The sequence below is a fragment of the Lathyrus oleraceus genome, chromosome 4 (assembly GCF_024323335.1).
Source record: "Lathyrus oleraceus cultivar Zhongwan6 chromosome 4, CAAS_Psat_ZW6_1.0, whole genome shotgun sequence".
Taxonomy (NCBI): Eukaryota; Viridiplantae; Streptophyta; class Magnoliopsida; order Fabales; family Fabaceae; genus Lathyrus; species Lathyrus oleraceus.
In genome coordinates this window covers 470,681,353-470,699,749 of record NC_066582.1, presented here as the reverse complement: position 1 = coordinate 470,699,749, position 18,397 = coordinate 470,681,353, and the positions used below count along the sequence as shown (strand labels likewise).

General features: G+C 31.5%; 1 protein-coding gene across 1 annotated transcript; it reads right to left on the bottom strand.

The window, feature by feature from the left end:
* Nucleotides 1-14,905: 14,905 nt before the first annotated feature.
* Nucleotides 14,906-18,110, bottom strand: LOC127076199 (pectinesterase 3). The gene is made up of 2 exons (XM_051017783.1): nucleotides 16,859-18,110; nucleotides 14,906-15,673 (listed from the first exon to the last, which is right to left on the bottom strand). The coding sequence occupies exons 1-2, from the start codon at nucleotides 17,916-17,918 to the stop codon at nucleotides 14,994-14,996; spliced, it is 1,740 nt and encodes a 579-aa protein (XP_050873740.1). The 5' UTR covers nucleotides 17,919-18,110; the 3' UTR covers nucleotides 14,906-14,993.
* Between the last annotated feature and the right edge of the window lie 287 nt (nucleotides 18,111-18,397).

The following is an 18,397-nucleotide window of genomic DNA, read 5'->3' as shown; positions in this document are numbered from 1 at the left end:
TATGAGAAGATGAGCTTTTGTTATTAGGATCCTTTTCAAAGAAACTATACCTTTTATAAGGATTATGATAAGGCATATCATATTTAGAAGTATCAATAGAAAAAGTAAACTTAGGTTTCAAAGCCTTATCCAACTTGGCTTTAAGAGTTCTTGACTCTTTTTGCCAAATGTGACAAGTTTCACAACCAAACCCTGAAGGTTTGACATACTCACTCTTATCTTTTAGAATATCTTACATAGATTGCCTTAGAGCTTCCATATTCTTTTCATTTTCCAAAATTTACGCTTCTAAGTGGGAAAAGATTATTTTGTTTGAAGCTAATCTTTTGAAAGCATCTATGACTTGTCTTTGTAGATTTTTAAAAGATTCTTGTAATTGAGAATAAGATAAGTCATGAGCATTATCAAGCTTATAGTGACTTACAACCTTTTTCTTCTTTCTTTCCATTTTCCATGAGGCAAATCCAAGCTGATTCTACACTTGAAGTTGAGCTTTCATCACTTAATAAACCGCTCTCGCTCTCCCAAGCAACATATGATCTTCTAGACTTGCTAGATTTCTTGTGATGGCCTTTCTTATTATCTTTCTTTTTCATAGGAAACTTCGGCCTATAATGACCCGTTTTACCATAATTATAGCATGAACTTCTAAGATTACCCTTCTTATTCTCACCTTCCTTTGAGGAGTTAGATAACCTTCTTGATTTACTTTGGTTCTTTTTCGAGTACTTATCTCCATGCTTCCACATGTATCTATTAAACTTTTTGATGAATAAACTCATATCTTCTTCATCAAAAAACTTGTCATCTTTTGTTTCATAATCACCTTGCTCATTATGTGATGACTTTGAGTTTGAAGTCGTTAGAGCAATAAACTTTTTCTCTTCCACGTTGTCCTGCCTTTCTCCTTCTTTACCATCTTCTCATGCTCTTTTTCATGTTTTTTTTACAAACAAGAGAGTTCTAACTCATGTTCTTCCAATTTATGTTAGGTACAACTGGAGAGTGGCAAGTTAAATATCCCACATTGTTATATGATTACAATATATGTTATTGTACAAAAATCGAATATATGTCCGCACATACTCGATTCATTATAAAATTTATAGACTTATCTATAAGAAAAATCCTTAATAATTTTTTAAAAACAAATATACATACTGAATATCATTTTTAATATTTTTATAAAGTTGACAATTTAATTAAGAATAAATTAGTGTTTTTATATAAATAAAGATAATTAAAGATACTCAACTATCATTTTTCTAAGTTTAAAATTTGATTATTTTTATTAGTTCTTGTATATTAACTATTTCATAATGCGAGAAGATGAAAATTACTACATAATCCATCTAGTAGTGTTGTACTATCATGGGACGAGTCCATATTCCTTAGGCTTTTGTCTACAATGGATACACATAATTAGTCCAGTTAAAAAAAAAGAGCATTGCAAACAAATCATTAGTATTGTCACTCTAACGTATATTGAATTTGATTAAGCTTCCATTTATTTTCCAGTTCTTAATTTTATTTCTTTCATTTATATCTATCTAAAAATGGTTAGAAGTAATTTATATTCAGCAGTAGTATTTGTTTTATTAAGCTTAATCTAACTAGTATATGTTAACATTTTCGCCTAAGTGACATTATTGTCTGTGCATATAACAAGTGTAGATAGTGGGTGTGCGTAACCATTTTACTGTAACCATTTTGGAAGAGTAATGAAAGTTTGTTATTTCAATTCTCTCTCTTCTCTCTCTCTTCTTCATCTTCTTGATCTTGTGCACCAATAATTGGTTTCTAGAGCTCCTGGTTCAGATGCACAGGGAAACACGAGTGAACGGTGAGACATTGTATGATTGATTTCGTTTCTTGAATTCGTGTTGAGTTTTTTGATCGGAATGATAACAAAATCACATTTCTTAATTCTGCGGGATTGGGAAACACTAGTGTTTGGGGAGATCTGAGTGAATTGCATAAGGTTTAAGATGAACGAAATGGTAATCTGAGTACTAAGCTTCCAGTTTTCAATGGAAAGAATTGGAATCAGTGGATGATTCAGATGTATGTGTTGTTTGGCGCTCAAGATGTTCTTGATCTTGTCAACGACAGTTATGTTCTGGTTGCACCTCCAACAAATGCAACGAATACGTAGAGGAATACTCACCGTGATCTGAGGAAGAAGGATCAGAAGGCATTCCATTAGTGTTTGGATGCGAACGTGTTTGAGAAAATCGTGGATTCGACAACGATGAAGGTTGCTTGGGACACACTGGCACGATGCTATGAAGATGATTCATCAATGAAGAAAGTGAATCTTCAGTCTCTATGTAAGTAGTATAAGAGCCTCAACATGAAGAACAATGAGAACATACCTGACTACATCTCAAGAGTCATTCTGATCACAAATGAGATGAAGTCGTGCGGAGAAACTCTCTCTGAAGAAAGGATCATTGAGAAGGTACTTAGATCTCTTACTCCTCAGTTTGGTTACATTGTTGTAGAAATTGAACATTCTAAGGATCTTAGCATCATGAGAATTGAAGAGATGCAAAAAAGCCTAGAGGCACAAGAGTTGTGTTTGATTGAGAGAAACTCTGAAATTGAGGTAGAGCAGCAGACTCTGAAAGTAGCTTATGGTAAGAAATATCAGAAGCACTCTTGGCCAGAATTCAGGAAGAAGTTTGATGGTGTTTAGAAGTCAGAAACCTCAACTTCTGAAAGGAATAAGAATGCTCAGAAGGGAAAGAAGGAGTATGACATGAGGAAGGTTCAATGTTACTGTTGTGAGATGTTTGACCACTTCGCCACTGATTGTTGGTCAAACAAGAAAAGGAAGTCAGAAGAAGTAAACATAGCCAGAGGAAATTATAATGATGAACATGTGCTATTGATGGCTTCTGAGTCTGATAGTGCGTCTTTGGAAGACTGGTGGTATATGGACACTAGTTGTTCAAATCACTTTATTAGAAATAAGAAATAGTTGGTTGAGTTTGACTCTAGTAAGAGGACCAAGATCAAATGTGTTGATGATAAGCATCTAAATGCTGAAGGAATGAGAAATGTCAGAGTAGTTCTGAATAATGGTAAAATTGCATTGATTCAGAAATTGTGGTATGTTCCTGGCGTGAATAGCAATATGATAAGTGTAGGTCAATTAATTGAGAACGGATTTTCAGTTACCATGAAGGACAATCTTTTAAAGTTGTATGACTATAGTTAGAAGATGTTTATGAAGTAAGAACGGTGAAGGAATAGAACATTCAAAGTGAATGTTAAAACTGCAGACTCTAAATGCCTTAGTGCAACAAGTGTTGTGAAGGAAAGTGAGTTATGGCACAAAAGATTTGGTCATCTGAACTTCAGAAGCTTAGGGAATCTGAATTCAAAGAAGTTGGAACATGGAATTCCTGCAATTAAAAAGCCAGAGAAAAACATTTGCATCTGAAATACCTCCAAGAGCAACCAAGACTGCCATTTGCATCTGAAATACCTCCAAGAGCAAAACAAGCTCTAGGTGTGGTGCATTCTGATGTGTGTGGACCATTTCCAGTACCTTCACTTGGAGGGAATATTTTTTTTTTGTGTCATTTGTTAATTAGTTCACAAGGATGACATGGGTATCCCTTATAAAGATCAAACATAAGGTGTTTGCTGAGTTTAAGAAATTCAGAATCAAGACTGAGAATCAGAGTGGTCAGAAGCTGAAAGTTCTCAGAACTGATAGTGGATGTGATTATAACTCTACATAGTTCAGAAAGTATTGTGAGGAGAATGGAATTGAGCATGAGGTGACTACTCCATACACTCATCAACGCAATAGTCTTGCTGAAGTAAGAAACCAAACTTTGCTTGATATGACAAAGAGCATATTGAAGACGAAGAAGCTCCCTCACACCTTGTGGGGAGAAGTTGTTGCCAGTGCAACATATATGCTCAACAGGTCTCCAACCAAAAACCTGGAGGAAATTGTTCCTTTAGATAAGTGGACTGGAGATAAGCAAGGTGTGAGCCATCTGAAGGTGTTTGATTCTATTTGTTACAAACATGTCCCAGATGCTAAGAGAAGGAGGTTGGATGATAAAAGCAGAGTTATGTTGATTGTAGGGTACCATAATATAGGTGTTTATCAGCTCTATTGTCCTGTCACTAACAAGGTTGAATTCAATACATATGTTATTATGAAAGAATCAGAAGTGTGGGATTGGAAGAAATCTCAATCCAACTCTGGTGTGGTGTTAACCCACGTGTTAACTTCTGAAGATACCTAAGAATTCGAAGGTTTGGAAGATGAGTCAGAATCAAAAGATGATTCTGAAGGTTACTCTAAAGGTGAATATGATTTTGATCTAGATCCTGATGGTGATTCAGACTCTGGTGGAGATCCAGACTCTAGGAATATTCCAAACTGTAAAGGTGGTACTTATGGGGTTCCAACATATGATATTGTTCCAGCGTCTGAAGAAGATTCTGAACAAGTTCATAGGCCATAAAGAATCATAAACATTCCAACAAGATTTGCAGAGTTTGACATGCTGTAAGATACTGAAATAGACTCTGAAGGAGAAGTCATTTAATGTACCATGTTAGTAGACTATGAATCATACAGTGTTGAATAAGTGCTCAAGAAGAAAGTGTGGATGAAGGCCATGAAATAAGAACTTGAGGCTATATAAAAAAACAAGACTTGGGAGTTGACTGAGCTTCCAAAGGGCAAGAAAGTCATCACTGTCAGATGGGTTTTCAAGGAGAAACTGAATCTAGATGGATCAATAGGCAAACACAATGCAAGGTTAGCGGCAAGAGGTTTTCTACATAAACCTAGGTTCAACTACTTTGATGTGTTTGCTCATGTAGTGAGATATGAGATAATCATAACGGTGATTGCAATAACTGCTAACAAAAATAAGTCTCTAATGCATCTAGATGTGAAATTTGCCTTTTTGAATGATCCATTTCAAGAAGAGGTATACGTGTCACAACCTCCTGGATTTATGAAAAAGAATTAGGAAGGGATGATGTACAGGTTACATAAAGCGTTGTATGGACTAAAACAAGCTCCTAGAGCATGGAATCTGAAAATTAATTCTTTTTTCAAGCTCCAAGGATTAAGAAAGTGTGAGATGGAATATGTCGTTTATGTTCAGCATTCTTCTAAAATAATATGATTCTGGTGTGTCTCTATGTTAATGACATATTGCTAACAAGAAGTTGTTTATAAGAGATAATGAAGTTCAAGAAGGTGGTGATGAATGAGTTTGAGATGATTGATATAGGAAATATAACATATTTTCTAGGGATAAAGATTCTGTACTCCGGGAAAGGTATAATTCTGCATCAATTGAAGTATGAATTTGAGCTTCTTAAGAGATTTGAGTTGTTGAATTGTAAGGCTACAGTCACACCTTCATAAACAAATCACAAATTAGATTCTGATCCTAAGGGTGATGATGTAGATGCTATAACTTTCAAGTAGTTGGTTGGCTTTCTGAGGTATTTGTGTAATACCAGACCTGATATTTTCTATGCAGTAGAATGGTTAGTAGGTTCATGAGTAAACCGAAGTGGTCCAATTACCAAGCTGCTGTCAAGATTCTAAGGTATATTAAGGGGACTCTGAAGTAGGAAATTTTGTTTCCTTCTAGAGAAAAGACTAATTCAGAGCTGATGTGTTACTTAGACTTTGATTGGTGTTGAGACAGGGTTTACCAAAGAAGTACTTATGGATATTTGTTTAAGTATCTAAGAGGTCATATTTCTTGGTGTTCCAAGAAGCAACCAGTTGTTGCTTTGTCAAACTGCGAAGCTGAATACATTGCAGGTGTTGTGGTATCATGTCAAGTTGTTTGGCTTCTGAATTTACTGCAGGATCTAAAGATCAAGGTAAACAAGCCTCTGAAACTGATGATTGATAACAAGTCTGCAATCAATCTTTCAAAGAATGTAGTGCTGCATGAGAGAAGCAAGCATATTGAGACTAAGTTTCATTTTCTGAGAAGTCAGGTTCAGAATGGAGTGCTAGAAGTTATGCACTGTAGCACCCAGAAGCAGCTGACAGATGTTTTGACGAAAGCAACCAAGACTGGTCAATTTCCCCACTTGAGGGATGAAATTGGTGTTGTTAGTTTGATTAGCTGAATAAGAATTAAGAGATGATGTTAGAAGTAATCCATATTCAGTAGTGGTATTAGTTTTGTTAAGTTTAACCTAACTAGTGTAGGTTAACATTTTTGTCTATGTGGCATTATTGTTTGTGTATATAACAAGTGTAGATAATTGATATGCATAACCATTTTGCTGTAACTGTTTTAAAAGAGTAATAGAAGTTTGTTATTTCGATTCTCTCTCTTCTTCATCTTCATCTTTTTCATCTTATGCACCAACAAACTTCAACAATCTTTTGCATCACTTTTGAAACACTAATATTTGAAAGATCAAACCCTCTCTTGATTATGTTTTACTTAAATCATTTGTCTTTTATTTATATCTCGTTGAAATTTTTTTTGCCTAATTCCTTGACCATATTTGTTTTCTTGTTCATTATGAGATAAAATATTTGTGTTGTATTGTGTGAAATTTTCCTGTGACTTAGTTATGTTATTGTTAATGTTTGGTGGTACTTAAGCATGGTCACCACTTGCATGTTTACTAATATATGTTTATTTTGAGATTGATCAACTTAGAGTAAATATTAGTTTGTTAAGTAGTAAAAACATTTAATAAATGGAACTTAAAGTGTTAATATATTAGTTCATATAATAAACACATTTAACTAACCTAAATGCATAATCATATGATTTAAAACTTGAAAGAGAACGAACAGGTTTTAATATAATTAGAATGTATTTAATGAGTACTCAGATATAAGGCAACCTTAATAATATTCTATTTACTTGTGTTGTTAAAAAATTAGAAATAATTTAGATTTACACTTAGGTGTTGAAGCACCATCAAGCATCACTAAATAACTAAAGAAATTGCAAATAAGCATAATCTATTATTCTCCCAAATTATAACCTTACCATTTTTAATAAAATTGTTAATATTGTTTTTTACTTAATGGTAATCATTATTCTTTTCTTGTTACTAATATAAATGTTAGATTGTAATTTATCAAGTGCACAAAATAATTGATCACATATTTTAGACAAGGAATGGATGACTCATTATTTTATGCATGGAAGATGTATAATTAACTACTAAGGCGTTGTTCTCGCCATGGGATCCCTGTTTGTATCTAACTTAAACATTTTACAATATCTTGCTACCTGTTTCAAAGAACATGTTAGATGCATCCTTTGGAGGTGGCACATTATCTAGATCATGTAGTGAATTTTTTTCATTGATAGAGAGCTTAACAACAAACACATCAATGACCATATACAAGAACATTTTTATCTAATAAGACAACTAGTGTTCATGAAACGAGTGAAGATATTACCCTAGATGCTCGAGTAGCATAACTTCAAACCATGATTAAATCCATTTTTACATAGCAAGTGGAAACTCTTGCAAATCTCTTTGATCTTGTAATATTTAAACCTATAATTTCAAGTGTTTATTGTTGATGGAATAATTGTTTTTGAAGAATTCCCTATAAATCTCGTGTTATGGGCTTACAATTACAATGTCTAAAGGGTTTTGATGATGACAACACTATGATGTGAAGTCTTTATCATTCAATCAATAATGAAGAAGTTTATCAATGAAAAAGATGCTTTCAAAAAGTTGGAGCCAATCTCTTTAAGAACAAAACCTAATGTCAAATAATATTCGGTGAAGTCCCTGATGATCTTTAGTCAAGCTATCTTTGATGACTATGTCTATCAAGAAGCTTTATTAAGCCTTATCAATATGAAGAAGTATTGTCCTTGATGAAGTGTTAAGTCAATGATTAATCAAACAATGGATCTTGAAGCTCCGGATATTGTAAAAGAGAGGAAGTGTGAAAGATCGTGTGGTTCGTGTCTGAGTGATTAAAGTATTGTAAATATATTTGAGTAATTCTTAAATTTCTAAGACAATGCATACACACGCATAAATACGTTTTAAACCTCTATACATTTGCTAAAATACTTTAAAACATATAAAGGAACATTCAAGGTGGTTAAACAATTGATTAGAGCTGACATAAAGTTTCTTAATTGATTTATAACAATTATAATCGATAAAGACACATAATCATGGTAGAGTTTCTTTTTTTTTTGGAATTAGGATTGTCGTATTTTGAAGCTAATAATTGATTAATCATAGGGCATAATCGATTATATCATTTAAAGGTTTATGGATCTTTTTCCTTTTTGAGATAATTTTTTCTCCTTTAAATAGAAGGGTTCTCCTCACTTTCAAAATACACCAAAAAACATATTTCTATATACTTTCTCACTTTTTACTCTCTCTATTTCATTTATTTCTTTTTCACTAAATTTCTTTAGCGCTTTGAGAGTGAAAAATATCAGTGAGATTTTTGTATTCTCTAGTGTTGGGGTATTCTTGTAATTTACTCAAGAGAAATTTGTCTCTTGTGTAATATCTCTTGTGCGATTTTTTTGTTTAACTCGTGACCTAAATCAGTAAAAACTCTTGTTTGCTTTGTGAGATTAGCCAGCCAAAATATCTATTTGGTTCGTGAGCTTATTCCAGTATAAAAGCTCTCGTTTGGTTCATGAGATTGCCGTTAAAATATCCATTTGCTTCTCAAGTTCATGTAAAAAGGTTCATTGATATAACCTATGAAAAACTCTCATCTTATATAGTGAAAACTCTCAAGAGAAATTATTGGGGGACATGAGTATGCCAAGTGGCTATCCGGATCTGTATAAATCCTAGTGCAATTTTCTTCACCCTTATCTTTTTATATTACAGATATTTACTACGATTTTCGTTTCTTTATTTATTTTGTTGTCTCTTCTTTATTTGTTTTACAAAATCGTTTTAAACGCTTTCATTTACTCTCTTTATTCCTTTTTAAGTGTCATTTTTGGACTTTTTACACATATCAAGAAAACTAATCATTATTGTTACTTTTTCAACAACAATTCTCCTTTTACCTATAATACCCTTACTTATTTATTAAATTTATTTTAACTTTTCTCTCTCTATAATAATTACTTAGGGGTAATTTTGACAAAATATAATTAATACTACCTTGTACTTTGTAAATGACACTTAAAAATGAGCATTTTCCCCCCAAAAAAGAGACACTTAAAAAGGAACGAAGGGAGTATCAAATAATTTTTAATTGGACATCATGTTTCAAACCTCCATGGTTCATCCCCCTATTGTGTTTGAATTCACTTATCCAACAAATGACATGAGAGCCTAACTCATATTATAAGACTAAGCGTCTTAAGAAGTAGAATGATGACTTCAAATAATTCTTTTAATTTGAAGATTTCCTAAATACACCTCCACCTTTTGATGGTGAAAGTTTTAATATACAGAAAACTAAAATGGAAATATTCATGGAAGCTAATAACTTTGAATTATGTGAGATTAAAGTTAATGGTTGATTTATTCTTACTTATTTTGTTGATAATAAAGTAGTAAATAAACATGATTTTCTTAGGATCAAAGAAGAAAAGAGAAAATTCAAACTTGGTTTTAAAGTTAAATATTTGTTGATGAGTGCGTTAAGCACTAAATAATCATTTTTTATTTCTAACTGAATTTTGGCCAATGAATTATGAGACACTCTTGAGATAATCTATGGATATTTATTTTACTAAGATTGAATAAGAGAGAATGAACATATGTATCTAGAAAAACTTGAGATAATCTATGGATATTTATTTTACTAAGATTGAATAAGAGAGAATGAACATATGTGTCTAGAAAAATGAAACGTCAAATGAATATGAAGGTCATCTTCATAGATGATGTTAAAACATTAGAATCCTTAGGTATTGTGTTAAAATCTCTATATCTAACAAGTATATGTGATTCAAGAATTTAGTCAAAAAATCTGATTTAATCCTTTATTCAATAGATAGAATTGTGTTTGTTGAGTTTCATGGAAAATATAAGAAGAATGAGATCATTGAGAAACTTAAAGAATTAATCTAGTTGTTAAAATATGAAGTAATGGATTCAAGAATTATAAGAGTCATCATCAACTTCATCTTTATCATCAAAAGAAATAATTAAAGGATCAATACCAGAAGTGTCTTTTGAATGATTGATCAGAATAATTTAACGGTCATTCAAAGAGTCGTCATCTTATGAAAATAATGAAGAAGTTTCATCAAGTAGAATTTATGAGGGAAGAAATCATGAAAAAACTTCATCCAACTGAATCTTTAAGAGAAGAAATAATTAGGAAGTTTCATCAAGAAGAATCTTTAAAAGGTCAACTGAAAAAGAACGTTTGGAGATTCATTATCAAATGAAAAAGATATAACCTCAAGAGACTCGTAAAAAATGTCTTCAATAATATCTCTAATAGATCGTATGAAGATTCATATAAAACATCTTCTAGAAGAACAATAAAGGAAGAATATGCTTGCTTCAAAGTCACTAAGTAGTAAGATGACAATGAAGTAACATATTTAACATATGAATACAAATATTTAAGGTGAGTGTTAACTTTCGTAAAAAGAATAACAAACTAAAAAATAACATTTAAAACTTAGAAGGGTATATTAAATCACACAAAAATAGTAATAAAATTATGAGAGAAGAAATAACCAATATTATAAATGAATCTTTAAAATTGGATAAGTGTGAAACTTGTAAATCTTTAAAAAATAAAGACACCAGTTTGCAAGAAATCCTAGGAAATTTTATTAAGGGTGAATCAATTGCATAAAAATGGTTTGGTTGTTAGTTTCATGATTGTCTCAAGGTTGTAATTGTGGCTAATGGTTTCATCAAGATTTATCAAAGTCTTTTAGAATATGGTTTGTGATTTTGAAAGACATTGAGAAAGAAGAAAAGAGCATCACTGATAAATGAGTTTTGCAACTACTATACAAACTAGTCGTTGCAAAACTTACATTTTTTATTTATTGTAAAATTACATTTTTTTTATATAAAATGTATTTATCCATTTAGAGTATTAAAATTGAAGTTTGACATAAATATCTATAAATCTAATTTGTTGTTAAGAATGTATCAAATGTGAGTAGTATGAACAATAGTCTCATATTAGTTGGAAATATGAAGACTTGAACATTTATAAATGAGAGAATCCACTCACCTATCACTTTAAGATTTTAGGTGAATATATGGTGTATCTCTCACAAAGGTGTTGCTCTAAAAGAAGTCGCATACTGTTCAATGCTCCCAGTAAAAACTCTTCCACAAGTGATATTATGAACTTTTGGTTCGAAAAATGGACCAACTTACTTGTATCGGAATTCTCCTGACACTCGTTAGATTATTTATAAGGTGATATGTCACTTTATATAAATTTGTGAAGCTTAGTTTTTTAATTAAAAAAATGAATTTTAAAAATATCTAGTCTTGTGAAGTTTGAAACAACCATATTTATCAATATAATAAAAATAAAAATAGTTTAGTTTAGTTTTATAATATCTAATTATTAAGATCAGTTTTATTAGATCAATTCAAGAATCAATATGAGCGAGTATTTTATATTTTAGAGTTTATTTTTATGAAAAATTTAAAATCTTAAAATTTTAAGGTGGTAGATGTGAAAATTTTGGACACATTAAATAGTTTCTAATAATTTTTTTAAAAACTAAAATATTAATAAATTCATTCACTCACTCTTAATATAAATAAATATAATACCTAATATACATAAAAAAAATGCTATTTTTATACTATATTGTACACCGTGAACACTAAAATATTATAATAATATATTATTTTTTTAAAATTATTATTTTTATTATTTGAATGTTTATTAATTAATTTCATAACTTTTTAAACTAATTTTATAATTTGTTTTAACTAATTTTGATGGCTATTTAAATTTATTTATAGTATCTAGATGTTTATTAACCAATTTTATAGTTTCATTAATCAACTTTTTACTTTTCATTAATCAAATTTTAGTTTATCACTAGAATTATTTTTAATATTTGACCGTTTATTAACCAACTTCATCACTTTATTAATCAATTTTTTATATCTAATTAATCAACTTTTTCACTACTTTAAATTATTGTCCACATGCACTGTTTCATAGATACTATTCACATATATATTATTTTATTTTAAAAATATATTGTTTATCTATAAATATAATAAACATTGTATATAATATAAAGTATTTGATTTAGAAAGGGATATAGGAATAACATTGATGTATAAATAAATATAATATTGGTCAAAATAAGAAACTAAACAAAGATCAAAATTAAAATATACTAGTAGTAAAATCGGCTTTAAAGGCAAGAGCAGTTAAAAAGGGTAATGTGGTGATGATGTTGATTTCCACATTGTAGGTTATATTGAGAGATTTGATGTAACATGTTTGGTTTAGTGTTTCGTGTGACGTGTAAAGTTGAAAAGTTACGTGAAACTAATTGCAACACAAAACTAACACCTAATGAATTATGGGGACGTTTCAACAATTCCATGTTATTGTAGTATCAAATTTCGTCCATCTATGTACTACTACTGCACACGAATCGAATATTTACTGCAAGTACACACTTATATTATTCTCATTACTTTGTTACTTTTTTCTCTTCTCCATTCAATGTTACCCTTTTAAATATTTTTGATGTTATCTTTTTCAAAAGCTTCTACCAAAGTTATACAAAGTTCAGTTTTTTTTAAGCATCTCTCATGGTAATACCAAGTTAAGATAGTCTTTTCAGTAAAATAAAGTAAAAAACTGTCTTCTTTCTATTGAAACTCTTTAAAATATATCCAATAAAGATGCTGTTAAGATATTTGATTTGCAGCTGGACCATGCTAAGAGTTTGTGGCCTAACTTTAATTCGATCAATCGATATAGAAGTCTCTCCTTTTGGTTTTTCATATTGTAATAAATGGCTACAAGTTCGTAATATGTATCCATCGTGGCCTCTATGACCATAGTATAACAACTAAAGTTGAACCAACAACTTTCTTCTTATAACTATTTACACGTCTCTTAACTCAACAACTAAGCTAGTATCTATCTACAAAGTACTGGCCTATTCTATTCTATTCTATTCACACAGATTTATTTACTAGACTTGTTAATTAAGCTTCAAATCCCACTAATAAGCTCCCTTAATTACGGTTCCCTTTAGAGGGCACCATTTTTTACACCCCATTAAAATAGATATTTTGTGGACCTAGATCAAGGGTTTGGTGACCCTAAAACAACTACAAAACACACAACAATAGGTTTCGAGGTTCACTCAAAGTGTGTGTTGATATCTCGTTATCTATTTGTTCTATGCATTCAAAGACTAGAACATTGTATTAAGAATATTATGAAAAATGGTGATGGAATTCCTTTTGATTTTTTTATCGCAGACGGGCCCTCGCAAATAAATCGATTAAAAAATATTAAACCGATAAAATAATAAAAAAAAAAATAATATACAATATGATATATGTTTGATAAAAAAAAATATAATTACAATAAGATATGTTTAATAAAATAGAATATAATCACGAGTTTTTTTTTACATTTAATAGAATCTATTGATCTATTAAAAAAAATTAACCTTACTTTAACCTATAACGAAATATGTATTCTTATAGATCATTTTTGTTATTCGTATCTGACTAGATAATATTTTTGGATATAAGGTTCTAACAAATTCGTATTTGTCGTTTTTTTTATTATTATCATATTAGATTGATAAAAGAATTCTAAATTTCAAAAAATTTACATTTTTTAAAGTGAATATTGACTCTCTGATTATAAATTGAAGATCTAATATTGGGTTAGTTCACAACTCCTCAAAAAATAATGAATTCTCAGTTCCTTTTGTCATCTCATCTAATAAATCATTAAAAAAATTAATTTTAATAGAATCTTTTGTATTCACCTATTTCATAGTTCGTTTTTCGTTTTATGAGTAGGTCTAAATTCTATAATAGAGTATCTTTAATAAAAAAAAAAAATTGAAATTCTTTTATTTTATTTTATTTTATTTTTAATCAATCTTTTCGATTTTTTTAATTTGTGGCTCTTGATAAATAAAGGGGTAGAAAGAAAAGAATAAAAAAAACTCCCAAATCATCACATACTCGTATGTCAATGGTTGATAAACTTATTGTTGTGGCTGAGGCTTCCTACCCTCATATTCGTGGCGTTAGTTCACTTTTTTAAAGATTTTTGAGCTATCATTAGGATAAATTCTGAGCTATCATTAGGATAAATTCTGAGCTACCCTTAGTATATAAAAAAGATAGTTTTCAGAAATCATACATATTTTTCTCTAGCAATGTTCAAATAGATCATGCTTTGTCTCTCATCCATGTCAAAATAAAAAATATTGTTGATATATCATGCTCAAATAGATCATGCCTTGTCTTTCATCCATGTCAAAATCAGAAAATATTGTTGATATATTATGTTTAAGTATGAGTTTTACATTGGATTGGATGAAAAGGTAAATGTCAAATATTTTATAAGTCCCGAATCTATAAATCTAATACTTTAAGATTTTGTATTAAAATGTGTCCAATTTAATTCACATTAGAATCTAGTTAGACCGAGGATCACATCAATAGAAAAGTATATGTTAAACATTTAATAAGTGACCAGATCCATATATCTAATGTTTTTAAGATTTTAGATTAAAATGTGATAAGCCTCCTAATTTATCTCATCGATGCATATTCCTGTATCAATCTAGGCTGAAGTTTTTTTTAAAGATACTTTGTATGGGGAAGGGTTTAGTCTTTCAAAATATGTTTCATTTCTGATTTTGAAATATTTTCCAAACTGCATAAAAACTATTAATTTTACAAACCATACAAAAGCAGGTCAAAAAAATGAGTGCAATATAAGTTACAGCTTACAAGGGTGTGATAGGACAATAAATTTGAGGGTATTTGGTCAGTAATGTATGAAATCACAAGGTAGAATCAAACTGCACAGCAGCATTTGGCAACCACTCAGAGCCCTGGATAAAGGTCTCTACTGTGAACTTCGACGCTTCGACGTCTGCGATCGCGGGCTTATAACCGGCCCATTTGACTCTCTGGGTTACATCTGCTCCTGGCCCAGTGTTCTGGTATTCGGCATAGAGGATGCTACTTGGAGGTTCCACATTAGCAACCCAACTTATCCACCCCACTGGTTTCAAGAATGACCCAATATCTGATTTCATGATAAGAGTGGTGGAGAAATCTTTCCATGGCCTACCCAGATAAGTTGGTGCTGTGAGAGTGTCATAAGGAGTGATAGTTGATTTCTGGATCACAATGCCAGAGTTTTGATTAGGATCCTTCTTACCCTGAGCAGTTATGGTGTTGAATTGATTTGATAGTGGTTGCCTAGGCATGATTTTGCAATTCTGGAACACAACAGCTGCATTTCCAAATATGAAGTCTATGGTACCTGTAATTTCACAGTCCCGGTAGAATTGACGGTTTGAATGTGCGTAAAGAGTATCCTGATATCCCACAAATGAACACTTATAGAACACAGATTGATCTGAGCCGGATCGAAATGCCACAGCTTGGTGCTTAGATGCACCTGCAGTGTTCACGAATTGTATGTCCTTGGCAATGAACCCCTTGCCTTTAACAGCTGCAAAAGAAAATCAACATGACCCCTATTAGTATGAATGCGTCATGCATGATCTTATGTTGAACTATTGGTGTGCAAATCCAACCAAACAAATTTGTTAATAATAAGAATTTGTATTGTCGATGTGGATGTAAAACAGGAATCCACATGGGAGGGTATGCACATTGAAGATGAGATGGGAAAAATGCTTAAACAAAATGGTCGTATCTTTTTTCATACACAAAACAGCATGATTTTTGGTGGCTTAGAAAATGAAAGATGGGTCAGGCAACAAATTTCATGGACCTACTATTGGATCAAGTTCACATGATGATATTGAAAATAAGCATGTGATTCCCAAGAAACAAACAAGATATTTCCCACTAAAGCACATGCCACATGCTCCTCCATTAAACTTGAATTATTCCAATGATAATTAAACATGCAAATATATTTCGTCCTTTCAACAATTTTGCACAAACCCAAACTAAGACTCTATGTTTGGTTCAATTTCTTAAGGAGTCAAATTTGATTCTAGAGGAGTAAAATTCATATTTGGCAATTTTGAGTAAAATTGACTTTCTTTCAAGAACTAATTCTAACTAGAAGTTAGAAATTTGACCTTTTGAATCTAAAATTAATTTTCAAAATTACAAATTTCACTTAAAATTTAATAGGAAATAAATTTGAAAACTCATAAATTTGTAGAAAATAATTTCTTTCAAAATTACGTTTAATTTTAACTTTAAAGACTTTCTATAAAATCTTTGAAGTACAATCAAATTAATTAATAATAAATCCACATAGTCGTTACAATAAATTGCAAACTAATAAGAAAACACAATTATTACCTTTATATAAATAACTACTTGCATTCAAGGTAACAAAAAAAAACAATCAATTTTTCTGCATTTTTTTATTAATTCATGTCTTGCATAGAGCTAAATTAATTGCAGTGCTTAATAAAAGAAATCATTTTAGATAATTAAACGGATATAATACTAATTAATAACCGAATCTATAGATGGAAGTATAAATTGCCTTAACTAACTCAAACAAACCAATTATCAAATAGTAGTATCATTTTGTTTTGTTGTTTAAAAAAATATCATTTATTTTTTTCAATTTTAATGTAATATTCAAATACTTAGCATTTTTGTATACAAAAATAAAATGAAAATAGAGAAAATAAATATAAATATTTACCGAAAGTGGCAGTTTCAAAGGTCGGTGTGCCGTCGATGAAATTCCGGCTACCGCTTACGATGGTTTCCGTCATACCATCACCGTAGATCATCACATTCCATGTATTCTTATCCAAATCGATGTTCTCTACGTATATCCCTTTCTTCACATACACAACGAATCTCAAATCACTCTTCTTCTTCACCATCATCAACGCTTCCGCTATTGTCGTATACTGTCCAGAACCATCCTGCGCCACCACCGCATCCGCCGTCGTGTTTACAGTATCCGCGAGAAGCCTCCTCTCAGCCGCTCCTAACCACTCCGGAAACCCTAGCAACCTCCGGTGGTGGCTCGGAACCTCGAAATTCGATAACAGTCGTATAACCTTCGTTACAATCGCCAAACTGTTGCTCGCTAACTCCGTGGAGTTTTTCATAGCGGTTTCAATTTGGTTCAGAACACGACGCGCCGCGGTGGAGTTCAATTCACCAACAGCGTCTAAACATGTGTCATGATCTGTTAACGCAGCGCTCAGCCACGTTTCAACATCTCGAACCTTCGCAGACGAGAGAATCTTGTCATCGCCGAGAATCAAAGACATTGAGTCATTGAGCCGATCCAACGAGTCCTCAAGAACGGAGCCGCAAACACGAATGGCTTTCTCAAGGCGCGTGTCTCCACTCGCTTTAAGCTTAGAACTGAAGCGCGTGAGATTCGAGAGTTCGTCAATGGCGACTCTGAGTGAGAGCTTGAACAGTTTTTCCGGATCGGTGGTGTTTGATTCCGGAAGGGAAGAGATTGCGGCGATGCACGAGTTAGGGTACTGAGTTGCATCGCAAACCGCTTTGAGTGACGTGGCAGGGTTTAAATCGGTGTTAGGGAGCGAGTTGGGTGAGGGGTTGGATGAGGTGTTGCGCTTGTGTATGAGGATTCCTGCAACCGCGGCTATGATGACTGCGATTAGAATGACGGAGGAGATGATTATGATTGTGATGCGCTTACGTGTCTTTTTTTTGAATGCTTGTTGTTCTATTTCGTCTACTTTGCCGTAGCCTTTGAAGGATTTGATAGTATCCATTGTTTGGGTTTGTAGAGTAGCTGAAAATAGTATCCACTGAGAAGTGAAAACAGAATAATGAACAATGTGTGTGTTTTTTGAGTTTTGAATTTCCTATGAAACTGTTTTGTTTATAGGTTTTGTTTGAGGTTTTTATGTGGAACTTTGGTTGGCATTTTATATGGGAAAGATAAGATAGATTTTGTAGGAGAGGAGATAAATTCTTATCACACACTCTAAAGGTGATTTCTTTTGTTTTTCTTTTATGTAATGTGCGCTTTTTTATTATTATTATTATTATTATTATTATTATTATTATTATTATTATCTTTTTTATAAAAAGATATATTTATTTCTGTTTTTGAAAGAATTTAATATTGATTAAAGTTGGATTCGAATTTATAATCTCTTAATTTGATAAAGAAATTTATTTTAACCTCTCATCTAAATGTTAGGAAGGGTGAAAAATGGGTCTCATGTTGGACATTGTTTTTTACTAG

Excerpts from the sequence above, each read along its gene's own strand:
- LOC127076199 (XM_051017783.1), bottom strand. The coding sequence starts at position 17,918 with ATGGATACTATCAAATCCTTCAAAGGCTACGGCAAAGTAGACGAAATA. Across the intron at positions 15,674-16,858 it reads CTTTGAAACTGCCACTTTCG|CTGTTAAAGGCAAGGGGTTC; the intron begins GTAAATATTTAT and ends TTTCTTTTGCAG.